The sequence below is a fragment of the Primulina eburnea genome, chromosome 16 (assembly GCF_022965805.1).
Source record: "Primulina eburnea isolate SZY01 chromosome 16, ASM2296580v1, whole genome shotgun sequence".
Classification (NCBI taxonomy): domain Eukaryota; kingdom Viridiplantae; phylum Streptophyta; class Magnoliopsida; order Lamiales; family Gesneriaceae; genus Primulina; species Primulina eburnea.
The window spans coordinates 1,230,797-1,244,748 of record NC_133116.1 but is presented as its reverse complement, the minus strand read 5'-3'; the positions used below and the strand labels follow the sequence as shown (position 1 = coordinate 1,244,748).

Below are 13,952 nucleotides of genomic sequence, written 5' to 3'. Positions count from 1 at the left end.
CAGTTAGTGATATTGGGCCGCAAATAGTTCATCCATCTCTTGCCATGCACATCTAACCAGCCGTTCATAATCCATATGCATATATGATCGTATCATATCAATGATCCATCACGCATGCATAATCCAGACATGTATTACATTATTAATTGATATTCATCAAATTAACTCGTTGATAGTAAGAATGTCATAATTAATTTCTCAATGTACTCGTCGAATCATGATAAGACGCTTAGTAGTATCGTCTCATGATTTTGTAAGTATTACTCATAGTTCCTGGAAGAATCAATCGATTATTGATAACTTATATTACAATCTCTTCATTTCATATATATTCATCAAATCTACAATAATTGGTTCAATTATTACATATATATATACTATTTTCTAAGTTGAAATATGAAAGCATAGATATCATTTTTCATGTACACTTAAAAGGAAAAAAGATAAGAAGTAGATAAATTAAGCACATGTTTTAATGATAAATATATTAGTTATCGTATAATTAGTGAGACATAATGACAAGTATAATTTACGTTTATGTCATAACTAAATTATATTAATATTGAATAATAACATGACAAACTTATAAATTCACAATTCTAAACAAATATATTTATTCATAGTTTTATATATGAAATAAATATATAATAGAATAGGAATGAGTCTCACGTGAGACCGTCTCACGGGTCATAATCCGTGAGACGGTTCAACCCTACCCATATTCACAATAAAAAGTAATACTCTTAGCATAAAAAATAATATTTTTTCATAGGTGACCCAAATAAGAGATCTGTCTCATAAATACGACCCGTGAGACCGTCTCACACAAGTTTTTGCCATAGAATAGATTGATGTGCTATATTTAGAAGATAAAGAAGAATATAACAAACCATTCCCCCAACTTTAAAAAAAATCAGCTTTAGTTTCATGAATATGAACAAAGCCTAAAATAAATTAAAGAATATCACAATAAATTTATATGCATCACGCATGTAAAACAAATGTGTTGAGAATTTTTTTGGAGACTAGTTTTAGAAAAACTTAAAAATAAATAATCATAAAACTACTTGTCAAAAATACTAAATTGATTTAAAGAAGTTAATTAGGATCAATATTCGGGTAATCTTTCTCTTTAAAAAAAGAAAAGAAAAGATAAAAGTGTGCATTAGATTTGTTAGTATGGCATTTTAGATAAAAATTAAAATTTAAAAGCAATCTCCGTAGATAATTGGAGTTGGGTTTTAGCTTTACCAAAAGCACGAAACTTAAAATGCTTAGTCTACCATGTCCAAATCCCTGAATGCACAAAGTGGGCCGATTGTCCAGCCCACTACAAATTCTCAAATAATCTTTTGGACCTTGTCGTAAAACTTTTATCCAAATTAATTTGAATCGGTCTTACAAATTTATAAAATTTTAAATTCCTGTAGACAATATCCGACTCTAATGTCAACTTTTATATAATCTGTTAGTTATTTGTTCTTTCATTTTTGTATTTAAATTTATCTATTATAAATTAAATTAAAGCAAAATGATGTATATTTAACCGAGAGACATTTTTTCAATCATCCGGACTCGATGGCGAACTGGACCAAACAAATTTCAGAAAATTGCAAATAAAAATTAGCATTTTTTTTTTCAACCGCCATTTCTGTCTAAATAAAAACTTGTGTGAGACGGTCTCACGGGTCGTATTTTATGAGACATGTCTGTTATTTGGATCATCTATGAAAAATTATCACTTTTTATGCTAAGAGTATTATTTTTTATTGTGAATATCGGTAGAGTTACATATCTCACAAATAAAGATTCGTAAAACTATCCCACAAGATACTTACTCTTTCGTTTAGCTGAGAGCTTCAAAAAACCATTTATTTGACATGATTATTTTCCCATTTTTGTATTCATTCAACTATATTACCCAATTGATTACCAAAATGTGAAAGGGCAATGTGTGAGACCGATATTGTTGCCATGCAATAAATACAATAAGGAAATTGTGAGATTGGGATATCCTTCACAAATTAAAGAATTAAGGTATAATATTACATAGGAATTTCGAAAATTCCCTTAGATTAAATGCCAATATTTTGTAAGGATTAGTTGCTTGGTTATTTGGAAGGAAATCATCTCAACTTCGCACCGAAACCGTTGGATCAAGCTACCATATGTTCAAGCCAAATCAAGGGCCATGAGATCAAGAAATCTCACAATATAGGTAGTAGAATTTTTGAATTTTGGGCAAGGATTTGAAGTCAAATATGGAGAGATTTGGAGCAAACTTTGGTATGATTTAAGTTCCATGTTTAGACCCCTCTTCTCCCCTATAAATACCACATCAAAGCATAGCATTCCCTACACTATATTTTCGAAAAACCCCTTGCTGAAAGTCTCGAAATTCAGCAGCATTTCCTAGCCAAACTCTGCCGAAAATCTTCCAAGAAAAATCAAGCCGTAGTGCCGTCGGGTGAAGAACAAGGAGCGATCCATCCCGAAGCCAAGCATCTTTGTTTTTCTAGCATTCAAACACTGTAAGTGGGCTGTTTTAAATTTCGGTTTTATGCATATGAATTTTCGGTTTTTGGTTTAAAAATGCGGTCGAGTACCGTCGTTTTGTCTATACGTTTTTATGAAAGTTGGTACGTTTTTGTTTGACACTGTGAGGATTCTCTGAAAATGGGTGGAATTCCAACATATGGCCCTTAACAGTGGGATAGAACTGTTTTATGGCCTCGACCCCTTAGAGGATCAAAACTTAGGGACTGACGTCAGTAAACCGTTGAAAGGTGAAAAATCGCAGTGTTATTATGTTATGAAATTTACGTTACGATTATGAAAAGCATGTTGTACGTTTATGATATGTTTCGAAAATGTTATTAAATTAGTCATGTTGTGTTCAAAGTCCCCAATTTACTGAGTATTCCTAAAATACTCATCCCCCTTACGAAGAGCAGGTTGAGGACGAAGAGACGGATCAATTTTTGGGGTTGGTGATTTGCCAGATTATTAATAGGCTTTTATTTCGAATTTCGATTAAATAATGTAATACGATTACGCAATTACTATTCGTTGGATTTGTATTAGAAAGACAATGTTATTTCATGACATTATGATATATAATCCCGTTTCGGTTTAACTTTGCTACGAAAAGGCTTGTTTGTTTCGATGTGTGATTGCCTAAACAACGCCGGTGTCAATCCCGAAGTTTCGGGGCGGACACAATGATTATGGTCAAAATTCAGCCCAAACTCCTAAACAAAGGGGATTCCACTAAAACACGACTCAAGTTAATTTGTCTTGTTGCCAAACTAGATTCTTAAAGGAAGTTGAGGCATATGTTGTCCATATTAGTGTTGTCCGGATCACTGCCATCCTTTGACCACAAACAACTACGTCAAATTTCCATAATGTATCCCTCTCTCCCGTTAGGGTCAAAAATTAGCTTCGCACTCACAGAGACCAAGTCTGATGTAGAAAGAAAGTTGGTTACTTTCCAGTTATATATACCAGCAAGAATTCGACACGGTATTTGTAAAGAAAATGAAATATAAACATATATAAATAATTAGAAGAAAAAAGGTCATAAATGCGATATTTTCTCAATTTAAATTTGGGTACATACTAGGTGAGTATACTATCAATTTGAATAGACCAAGTGAACATAGTTAAGAGTAACATTATATGGTGAAAAGACTATACGACTGTGCTGCCTGCGACTATTTGTCCACTATTGAAAGAGGTGCATCTGCCCACTCGCAACTCCACCAAACAATATCACATGGACTCCTCCCTCGACCATCTCTAAATATTATAATCTTTAATCTCATTACTATCATTATTATTCTAGCTTTATTGAAGTCACATGCGAAGCTTAATGCATTCTTCTGCCACTTTTTCAACTACTGTGCGCTTCATAACATGCTCAAAATATCAAACAGTAAATGAAAAAACAAAATCTAGAATTCAAAGAGATTGAACCCGATTAATGACTCTAAATGTAGGGTGATTAGAAGATTTATCACTGCCAGGGTAAATAATGACAAATTTGTGCTGTGAATCAGTAGTATTTTACAGGTAGAGTGCTGGTGCCTCCATTGTTGGCAATAGCGACTTTCTTGACTTTTGGCATGCTGTCAAAGTTCATCGTTTGCTCTGTTCTTTGTCTTCTGACTTCATATATATATAAAAAACATAATGTATCAGCAATCAAACATGGAGTTAGACTCACTGTTGAGTCGTTCAGCTCAAACTTTATAAGATGTAGTATATGTATTTTAAGCCGGCTGACGAATTATTATTTTAATATATTACAAAATGTGTATTGATTAAATAGTATTATTTTCTGGTAGTGATACCATATTACCTTGAATAGGGAGATTAAAGTTAAAACTAGTGATAAACGAACAGTTGGTTTTCACGAAGTACAAAAAAAACAGTACCAGTTCGAGTTTCTTCTTGATTTCCATGAAGGCGCTTGGCAGATGATGCATACAATTTATCTGATTCAATTTGGTTATCCTTCACTTTTTCCTATTTCACAGCAACCGAACCAAATAATCCACTTTTAATGTATAAAATCAACTTTTTTTTGGAAATGTTTTACGGAAAAAAATGATGATTCTGACTACCTTATAAGGTGGAGTCGAACAATAAGAAACAGAACCATTTTGTGCTTCTTCGTGAGGAACCATTTCTGCATTTTGAATGCTGTTCTTGAGTTGAGCTTGACGGGGTGGTGACTTCTTATCATCTGTTACAAAAACTCGCCGTTGCAGTAGTATGATATATGATTTGATTCCTATTCATTTCATATTTAATATTCAAGAAAATGTGAATTACGAGTTTCTTGATTTTTACCGCTGAATTGAGTGATTTCTTCCTCTGTTACATTCAATCTCACCCATTCATCAACAGTGTCCTTCCATTTCCTGGAATAAGAACCACGATTTAAATTAGAATATGGAGCAATTTCTTGAACTGATTTCAAGAATTGAAAAACTACGTTTCTTTTCACATACCTGACAAGGACTTTCACCAACCTACGAACTTCATCAGATGAATGTTTTCTCAGTCGAGTGACTTGTCTTCCAATGTCAGTTTCCTTAAAAATATGTAAATATAATTTTAATAATCCAATAACAAATATCAAACTATTAAAAGGTTAAACATCATTTACATAGTAACTAATTCACCTTAAGTTCTTTGAATGTGATATTCTTTGCCGCTAGCCTCTGAAGCAGGGCAGCCAAACTTCCCTCGGACTAAAAATTTAGTCACAAATGTAGAACATAATAAATTTAAAGCACATTTGAGTTAATTTTTTTTAAAATAAAAATAAATGGGAACGTATCAGGTATTAAACCTGGGTGGAAGAATCTAAAAGATTCTTGATTTCAAGAATCTCTCTCAGTTGAATATCATCCTCTTCTTCTTCTACTTCATTCTTTGACTCCATTTTTTCTTCTTGAGTTTCATTGTTTACGGGTTCTGTAACATTGCACTGCGGCCCTCTGAAAAATTGGTTATCACAATTCTGGCACCTAGAAAACAGTGGTGCATAAAGTTTCTGAATGATTCCGTCTCTTCGATTCATCAACTCCTTTTCATGATCAGCAGATGCTAAAGAGATTGCCATATCAATCCACGTCCAAACATCCAGACCTGAATCCACTACCAAAGAACGAAACTCATCTAAATCCATTCTCTAAAAAAGTTCTCTTCAAAAAGTTCGTCTTTTCAGTTTAAGATTCTTGCAATAACTTTCTTGAAACAGCGCATATCGGCTAAGAACGGAGAAAAGCTCATGATAAACAAGAACTCCAGTAGATATCAATTATCAACATATCCTAAATTCTTGTTGATTCTCTCGAACAATGTACAGTGATCACTGTACTTCGAAGCTGAGAAAACAGGACCAATTTTGGTGGCGTTACGGCAGGAGAAGTATGGGTATGTTTTGGGTGTATCTAAATGCAAGTGGTACAGATTTTCGATTTATTAGTTTTATAGTTTTTTTAGAAAGAATGTCAATTTCAAGAAAAAACAATTGATCACCTCTTGCAAGTGTAATAGTGCCACTTTTTTCAAGAATTCTATAGGCTTTTGGGCTCCATATACTGAACTTATGTGAAATGCCTTCAATGCCCATATTTATTATTTAGTACATATTTCATTTTATTATATAATTTTTATTACACGATCATTAAGTTATTATTTTAATTATTAAAATTATTATCCTTTTTTTATACACATAAATTACAATTATTTGTTTGATAATATTATTATTTTGAAATATAGCTCATTAATATGAGAATGACAATTCCCATTAAAATGGACGTTAGTATCAGTGAAGGATATATAGAATGAGGCTGGATGGTAATCTATCCAGGATTAGGAAGGCCCAAAAGTAGACATATGCTTTCTAAATAAAATTCTGGCCCATTTAGGATACTTCGAGGCCCATGGACTATACTCGAATGTGAGAGGGATCTCATTTCATTTTTATCTAATACCGAATGCTTTGAGTTGAAGTGTAAAATAATACACGACCCAATTATAATTTATAGGTTCACTTTTAATTTATTTCACAAGATTTGTGCTGCAATATTGGATGTTTATGGTCAAAAAGTTATTTTTGTAATTGTTGGAGTTTGATTGATATCGAATAATAAGATCGTTGATTTTTTCCGATCTTGTCATTGTAATTTTATTTTTCCAATTTACTAGAAGTTTTATCGACAATATCCCCATTATTTAAAATGAATGACCAAAGTTCATCGAGAATAAAAACTTTATTTAAAGAATATTTCATTTCCCAAGATATTTCAGTTTTTATATTTAAAAAATATTATTTTTTTAACGACTTAAATAGAATTTGTTTATAAAATATTAATTTTCAATTATGTCTCGGCCGGTATCTAACATTTGACCCCGATCAACTGCCCGTATCATCCATCCACCATCAGAAGCCAGGATCTTTACTAAACCTTCGCTGTACTCTTTATTGTTCAAAAACATTAAAAAAATAAAAATTATTGTGTTCCCAGTCAATCAATTTCTACAGTTTTTGATTTCTTTAAGGCAGGGAGATAAATATGAACTTGCTCTGGATTTCTTTACCACAACGTAAATGATCACTTGATTTCCTAGCAACCCAAGGCGGCTGGAATCTTCTTCTGTCACATTTCGTAAAGGTTTACTCGCCACTCAACCTCAATCAAAAAGTTTTCATCTTTCTGTTAAAAATGAAGGAACTTGGATAGTAGTAAAAAGTGGATCTTTCTTAGTTTGTAAAATATTTCGCACTTTTATGTTTTTGTTATTACTTGTTGCCCATTTTCTTGAATTTTACTGCAGAGTTTATTTCTAAACTTCTATCACATAATTGGGCATCAATGTTGTGATCTGTTCGCTACATCTGCTGCATATGTCTGGCCTTGTTATTGATGGTAGGTATGGTGTAAACCTTGTCGGTTTTCTGAGTACAACTGTTCACAGCGCATCAGTGCGTGGTATTGACTGTTTGGTGGTGGACTTGTTGGTTTTAGTTAGTTTTCTTAATGTGTGATAAAGTTTTAAAGTTTGGAGTCTTTTGAAATCTTCAATCGCTTTTTTCGGTGTGCTAAATCGTGAACTTTTCTCTTGCTATTTTTCATTTTCAGCTGAAGACTTTGGAAGTTCCAGGATAAAATTATAAATACTGCTATTCGAAGTGTTATGGAATCACGGGAGTGCAAGAGTTTTGTTGTTTCTTTCATCTTTTTATGATCCTAAGGAATTTTATACAGAGTGTGAAGCTGAGCAATTTGTTGAAGAAAGATTTTTTGCTTTGCTGTTAGTTGTTGGATGTCGAGAGTGGTACTAGAGGGCTTAGAGCAGTTTCTGTAGCAGTTGAATTTAATTTGGAGTGAATCAGATGAATGAATGATAATGGCATTGAGAAAAGGCTGAAAACAACCTGAAGATTTCGATGGGTGTGGGCAGAGTTTATGGTTATGATACTCCGGTTCATATCAATAAGTTCCCAGACAAAGAGCTCAATCTTGGGGTATTGACAGGGACAGGGACAGGGACAGGGACAGGGACAGAGACAGGGACAGTGACAGTCACAGAGGATAGTCCAATGGAAGTAACGAGAATCTATCCCAATGAATTGTCTAGCATTGATCCAGAATTAGCATATCAGAGGAAAATTGCAGTGTTTCCATCAGATGATAACTCTTTAAATGAACAACATGATTTATACACAACACCCAAACAGAACCAGCGGAGGAAAAGTTTGTCGGAGTCATCATCTGTTGTGGAGGTTTCACCGTCAAAAGATTTTAGTATCAGTTCACTGCCTCGGGCGCGAAGAGGTTAGCATTCATAATTGTTGGTAACTTATCCAGTTAGTTTTTCATACCTGATTTAGTTGTCGAGTTGTAGCATCATTTGAAAATTGATTATAAGCTCATAACTGGCATTTAACGCAGTCGTTGATGGCCTGTTTTGCTTTTCCGTCAGTTTTATTTCTTATGTATTTCCAGTACTTACATGGTTATTTATTTTTTTGTGTCCACTGTGAAGTCGATGTTAAGGTAGAGGGAGGCTTTCTGTTTGAGATTTGCATGTGTCTGATTGTGCATTTTCCTCATTGTCTTAAGGTTTGGATTACTGCATCACAGCACCGGTGCAGAGAACTCTTCTTCTTGACAGCCAAGAGGCTGCAATTTCAAAGTCTATGATTGAGAGAAGGGGTACTCCAAGGCCTGATCTAAAATTGGATAGACTATCTGAACATGAGAAGGTGACATGAAAATCAATGGAATTCTATTGCTTTGTTGAATTTTGTGGCTTTATTATCTGTTATTTTTCGTGTATCTGTGTTTTCATGTTTGATGGTATCATTTACACCTCCGATCTTTTCCCTCTACTATTTACAATGATATATACTGTTAAACTTGTTCACGCTCCTTTTGTGTTGCGTGTCCCATGTAGAAACTACAAGGTCACTGCAAGGGCACTTACATTTGGTACTCAATATTTTGCCCTAGGCATATATAATATTCATGGACACATGAATCACCTCACGCTTCCGTTTAAGTTGGGATTCCAGCTGCATTGCTCTTTCCATTTTACATGTTCTTTTACTTTATTGTGAGATGCAACATGTCCTATGAAATTTAATATTTTGCACACGAAATCTCTTAGGCCAGATTTCTTTGTGGTTGAATGTATGCCTGCTAGCCTGTCTTTTCCTTTTGTGCTATCCATATATTAGATCTCAGTAGTTTTGAAGAATGACTCATAACTGAAAGGACACACTCAAAAAGGATATCCTTTGCTATGCAATTCAATAGCTCTGTGTTTGTGACTATTATCTGCAAGTGTTATCTGGCTGGTTGTTTTAAAAAATGTTGATCGTGTTTTCCCCTAATATGTGTTTTCATTCATTGTAGTTTGATGTCTCTTTAGCCATTCCTTGGGTCCGTGAAAATGATCCATACCAACTCTTTTCCGAGTTATGTAGCAAACCTGACTTATTTGTAGCATGTGGGATGATTTCTGCTAAATATTGTGATGCGCACCTTATTCTTCAACCGATCCTTTTTCTTGTCTAGATTTAAAGGGTATACTAAAATATGATGTCAACTTCTGATAAAATAATGTTTTTTCCCTTTTTGCACCCAGAAAAAACTAATAGTGAACTTAGTGAAGATACAAGGCGATGGGACTGTGGAGGTTGACCTCACTAAGGGTGTTCATGAAGCTTCTGAGTTGCTAGAGCTCCAGCCAGATGAGGCAATTCCTCCTACTACTGATTATATCATGACTGGTTATGACAAACCTATTCCAAAATTAAACATCGCCCTGCTTATTGTTGGGACAAGAGGAGATGTTCAGCCTTTTCTAGCTATTGCTAGGAGACTTCAGGTAAGTCTTCAAATATTGTAATTGCTCAAATCTGTGATGTTTAATTGGTGTTTGCACAATAATATATAGTGTACTTTTCATGAAGAACTTTCTTAAGATTTCGTTCCAAATTATTTAACCAAATTCATATGTAACAACAGGAATATGGCCATCGTGTTAGGTTGGCAACTCATTCCAACTTCAATGGATTTGTTAAGTTAGCTGGGGTTGGTTTTTACCCGTTGGGTGGTGATCCTCGTGTTTTGGCTGGATGTAAGAGGTCCTCGACATGCTTGTGTATTCATGTGAATATTCTTGGAATTTAATCTAAGATATCTTTATTTCTGATTATTTATTTTCGCACTAGTAGCTCTTGATACTTGTGGTTTTTGTACTTAGTCCATAACTATAGTTTAATATTAAAACTATGTTTCATATTTCTGAACTTTGTACTTATAACCTTCTAACACTCGTAATGCGTTTGCCAATTTCTTTATTTTTTTACCTGTTATTAATTGCTTCAGTCTGAACTTATCTCGACTAAATTTTTGAATGCATGCACAGATATGGCAAGAAATAAAGGTCTTATTCCATCTGGCCCAGGAGAAATTACTATGCAACGAAAACAAATAAAGGCCATCATTGAATCTCTCCTTCCAGCATGCACAGAACCAGATCCAGTGACGGGCGAGCCATTCAGAGCTCAGGCAATTATAGCAAACCCACCTGCATATGGTTAGTTTTTAAACCAAAAGCGTTTGGGAACTTTCCATCCGTTAAAAACTTATTTGATAAATATACATCCAAAAGCCACAAGTTTTCTTCTTAGTTCATCTTAAATATATTAGATTTTTTGGTTATCAGGACATGCACATGTGGCTGAGGCTCTTGGTGTTCCCCTGCACATCTTCTTCACAATGCCTTGGACGTAAATTTAAATTATTTTGTCTGATCTATATTCCTGCCTATCTTTTTTAAGTAATTTAATCTTACTTATAAAAAATAAAAGGAAAGAAATTCTTACATGTGTACTTTATTTTCAGGCCAACATATGCATTCCCTCACCCATTGGCAAGAGTACCGCAGAGTGCAGGATACTGGGTATGCTTAAACTTCATGAGATGCTCTTCTTTAATTTGTATAAATTTACTGAATTTAATGATAAACGTAGACCTCGTATTTCTTGATTGATCCAGCTATCATATATTCTTGTGGATTTACTGATATGGTGGGGCATAAGAAGCTATGTTAATGACTTTAGGAAAAATAAGCTGAAGCTCGCCCCTCTCGCATACTTCAGCACATACCGTGGTTCAATTTCTCATCTTCCAACAGGCTACATGTGGAGTCCCAATGTCGTCCCCAAGCCAAATGGTAAGCATGTTCCTCCGCTGTTATTATTTTATCAGTCTTTGGTCTTTTCATTTTATATCGATTAATATGATTGATATCTTTGAAATTTTCAAATTCCAGATATTCCGCCGTTTTCATTTGAAAAATATTCCTGTTCAACTTTTCATAGTTCGGGTTCATGGTAGAGCTTGTGTGTTCTAGATATATTTATATTTTAATAATGACGATCCATCACAATTTATATTTCTTTTACTAAATTGCAGACTGGGGTCCCCTGGTTGATGTTGTTGGCTACTGTTTTCTGAATCTTGGAACAAAATATGAACCAACTGAAGAATTTCTTCGGTGGATAAAAAAAGGCGATGAACCAATTTATATTGGCTTTGGAAGCATGGTATGATGGTCAAATGGGAACTCTCTTTTCATTTGTTCTGTGTTGGTATCTTGTGATTGAGTAATTCTGTGAATTGATTTTTCATATTCTGTGATGGGATCCTTTTCTGTATCATACGTTAATTTTGATTGTTTGATTAGCCTCTCGAGGATTCGAAGAAAACAACGGATATTATCTTGGAGGCATTGAAGAATACAGGGCAGAGAGGAATAATTGATCGAGGGTGGGGCAACCTTGGTACTCGTAAGTTTCTATCTTCTGTTATATGACATCATTTTGCATTTTGTTGCTACTCTAGTGATGTCACATGTTCACAGCGTCAGTATACATTTGATATATGGGTTGGAAATTTGTTACGAATTATTGGTGTGTAATCATCCCACCTTGTATTTGAGCATAACTTGAGAATATAAAATCTGCACAATTATATAATATAACCATTACGACATAACATACGCGTGCCCACGGTTGTTCTTATTTACACTTTCTTTCTATTGCAGATGAAAATATCCCGGACAATGTTTTCCTTCTTGTGGACTGCCCTCATGACTGGTTGTTTCCTCAGTGTTCAGCTGTGGTTAGCACAGATTTGAAGCTTCATTTGGGTTTATATCTTCTTCTTTTTTGATATGGGAGTGTGAAAGAGTCGTTTTAAACATCAATAGATTATCGTTGTCAAATTTAGAAAAATGTTTAGATATAGTTTTTTTTCATAGGAAGAACTCTGTTTATTATATCACGCTGAACTAATGAAGAATAAAATTGCATTTCGGAGGTTCATCATGGCGGAGCTGGAACCACAGCCACTGGACTACGAGCAGGGGTAAGCCAGAAATTAAAATGTCCGAATAAGTTTTGTTTAGTTAAATATTATAGAACTTTTGAAAGCCATATTTGGAATAAATGATTCTGCATATGCCCTCAAGTAAACTACCCACACTCTATATTCCATTACCATGATACTGATGTGCCTCCGACTAATCGAAAGAAATGTTTGAAATTTACTGAATCATTAGATAACATAAAGGAGTTTGTGGATGCAGTGTCCTACGACCATAGTTCCGTTCTTTGGAGACCAGTTTTTCTGGGGAGAAAGAGTCTCTCAGAAAGGATTGGGACCTGCACCAATTCCTATTTCACAGCTTAATGTTGAATCCCTTTCAGAAGCTATAAGATTCATGCTCCAACCAGAGGTACATATCAACTTAATCGATACCTTATGAAAACATTATAGCATGAGTGCAGCGTAAAAGATTGAATCTCATTGTGCACGTGAGTTTCTCAGCCATACACGGTTGAATAGCTACTCATAATTACCATCAGTAACTTTTAGAATGTAGCAGCAAGCGCACGGTAATACATTGTCACAGTGTAGAACAGTCTAAACTGCAACCGTTGTTCTTTGCAATACACATGTGATTAAACATATTGGCCATGAGCTCGTAAGACGTGAGGGTTGCTTTAAACATATTGTGGAAGCAATATCTCTCTTTTAATGCTCGAAAATCAACTCCAGGTAAAATCCCGAGTGATGGAATTAGCAGTACATATCCAGAACGAAGATGGTGTTGGAGTTGCAGTCGATGCGTTTCATCGCCATTTACCGCCTGAGCTTCCATTGCCAACACCACCTCCTTCGGAAAAAGATGAAACTCCGAATCCGCTACAATGGATTTTCACTCAGATTGGAAGGCTGTGTTGCCTACCGTGTGGCGGCATTTCATGAATTTCTTGCGTTATTCATATACTCTAATAGTCATCTCTTTCTAGTTATTCATTTCATTTTTCTTGTTTGTTATGCTTATTTGTTAATTAGTTTGACGGATTTGCTTAAGAATTTTTGCGTTCAAGCTCGCATGTACTTTTCTAATCAAATTTTCCCATTTTTGCTATTGACGTTCATGCGTGTAAGAGTTGTAAATTGCAATAAATTTCAATAAATAAGAAAGCCAATATGCTAACACCATAGCTTGCATACTACGATCACTCTCTTCTTGATCTCCTAAATAAATACGAAAATAAGACTGACTTGATTTCTTGTATGCATAAACTTGCTTGTTACACGTAAATAAGAGATGACTCGTGATAAATGAAGAAATTTATCATTTTTGCAATTGACATTCATGCATGCATGCAAGGGCGGAGCCACTGTATTCTTCACAGTGGTATAATAAATTTTTGTATAATTTTGAATAAATTTGATATTAGTATGGGCAGATCAATTTAAAATATTAAAAGATTTTAGAGTTTAAAATTTTAGTCCGATTAGAATCGGATTTCTGGCTCCGTCACTGCATGCATGTACTTTTCT

The 13,952-nt window shown here is 34.4% G+C and overlaps 2 protein-coding genes across 6 annotated transcripts; one reads left to right on the top strand and one right to left on the bottom strand.

Moving 5' to 3' along the window:
• Positions 1 to 3,599: 3,599 nt before the first annotated feature.
• LOC140816598 (probable mediator of RNA polymerase II transcription subunit 26c) lies at positions 3,600 to 5,969 on the bottom strand. Of its 2 annotated transcripts, none has more exons than XM_073175971.1 (7): positions 5,363 to 5,969; positions 5,193 to 5,261; positions 5,019 to 5,101; positions 4,858 to 4,928; positions 4,629 to 4,750; positions 4,440 to 4,530; positions 3,600 to 4,166 (listed from the first exon to the last, which is right to left on the bottom strand). In XM_073175971.1, exons 1-7 carry the CDS (start codon positions 5,699 to 5,701, stop codon positions 4,141 to 4,143), a joined length of 801 nt encoding a protein of 266 aa, XP_073032072.1. In that variant the 5' UTR covers positions 5,702 to 5,969; the 3' UTR covers positions 3,600 to 4,140. The 2 variants fall into 2 exon arrangements, with proteins under 2 accessions (XP_073032072.1, XP_073032071.1); XM_073175970.1 differs by having other exon boundaries at positions 3,602 to 4,170.
• Positions 5,970 to 6,930: 961 nt separating this feature from the next.
• Positions 6,931 to 13,607, top strand: LOC140816256 (sterol 3-beta-glucosyltransferase UGT80B1-like). Of its 4 annotated transcripts, none has more exons than XM_073175384.1 (16): positions 6,934 to 7,193; positions 7,357 to 7,448; positions 7,662 to 8,357; positions 8,646 to 8,788; positions 9,673 to 9,915; positions 10,056 to 10,167; positions 10,459 to 10,629; positions 10,759 to 10,822; positions 10,938 to 10,995; positions 11,091 to 11,268; positions 11,511 to 11,641; positions 11,782 to 11,884; positions 12,142 to 12,218; positions 12,417 to 12,464; positions 12,685 to 12,834; positions 13,158 to 13,607. In XM_073175384.1, the coding sequence occupies exons 3-16, from the start codon at positions 7,970 to 7,972 to the stop codon at positions 13,365 to 13,367; spliced, it is 2,076 nt and encodes a 691-aa protein (XP_073031485.1). In that variant the 5' UTR covers positions 6,934 to 7,193; positions 7,357 to 7,448; positions 7,662 to 7,969; the 3' UTR covers positions 13,368 to 13,607. The 4 variants fall into 4 exon arrangements, 3 of the variants coding, with proteins under 3 accessions (XP_073031485.1, XP_073031486.1, XP_073031483.1); XM_073175385.1 differs by having other exon boundaries at positions 7,357 to 7,452; XR_012114510.1 differs by lacking the exon at positions 7,357 to 7,448 and having other exon boundaries at positions 6,931 to 7,193; positions 12,358 to 12,464; positions 13,158 to 13,179.
• Positions 13,608 to 13,952: the final 345 nt, after the last annotated feature.

Excerpts from the sequence above, each read along its gene's own strand:
- LOC140816598 (XM_073175970.1), bottom strand. The coding sequence starts at position 5,701 with ATGGATTTAGATGAGTTTCGTTCTTTGGTAGTGGATTCAGGTCTGGAT. Across the intron at positions 5,102-5,192 it reads TCACATTCAAAGAACTTAAG|GAAACTGACATTGGAAGACA; the intron begins GTGAATTAGTTA and ends CATATTTTTAAG. Across the intron at positions 4,171-4,439 it reads TCAAGAAGAAACTCGAACTG|TCAGAAGACAAAGAACAGAG; the intron begins GTACTGTTTTTT and ends ATATATATGAAG.
- LOC140816256 (XM_073175382.1), top strand. The coding sequence starts at position 7,970 with ATGGGTGTGGGCAGAGTTTATGGTTATGATACTCCGGTTCATATCAAT. Across the intron at positions 11,269-11,510 it reads TGTCGTCCCCAAGCCAAATG|ACTGGGGTCCCCTGGTTGAT; the intron begins GTAAGCATGTTC and ends ACTAAATTGCAG. Across the intron at positions 11,642-11,781 it reads ATATTGGCTTTGGAAGCATG|CCTCTCGAGGATTCGAAGAA; the intron begins GTATGATGGTCA and ends TTGTTTGATTAG.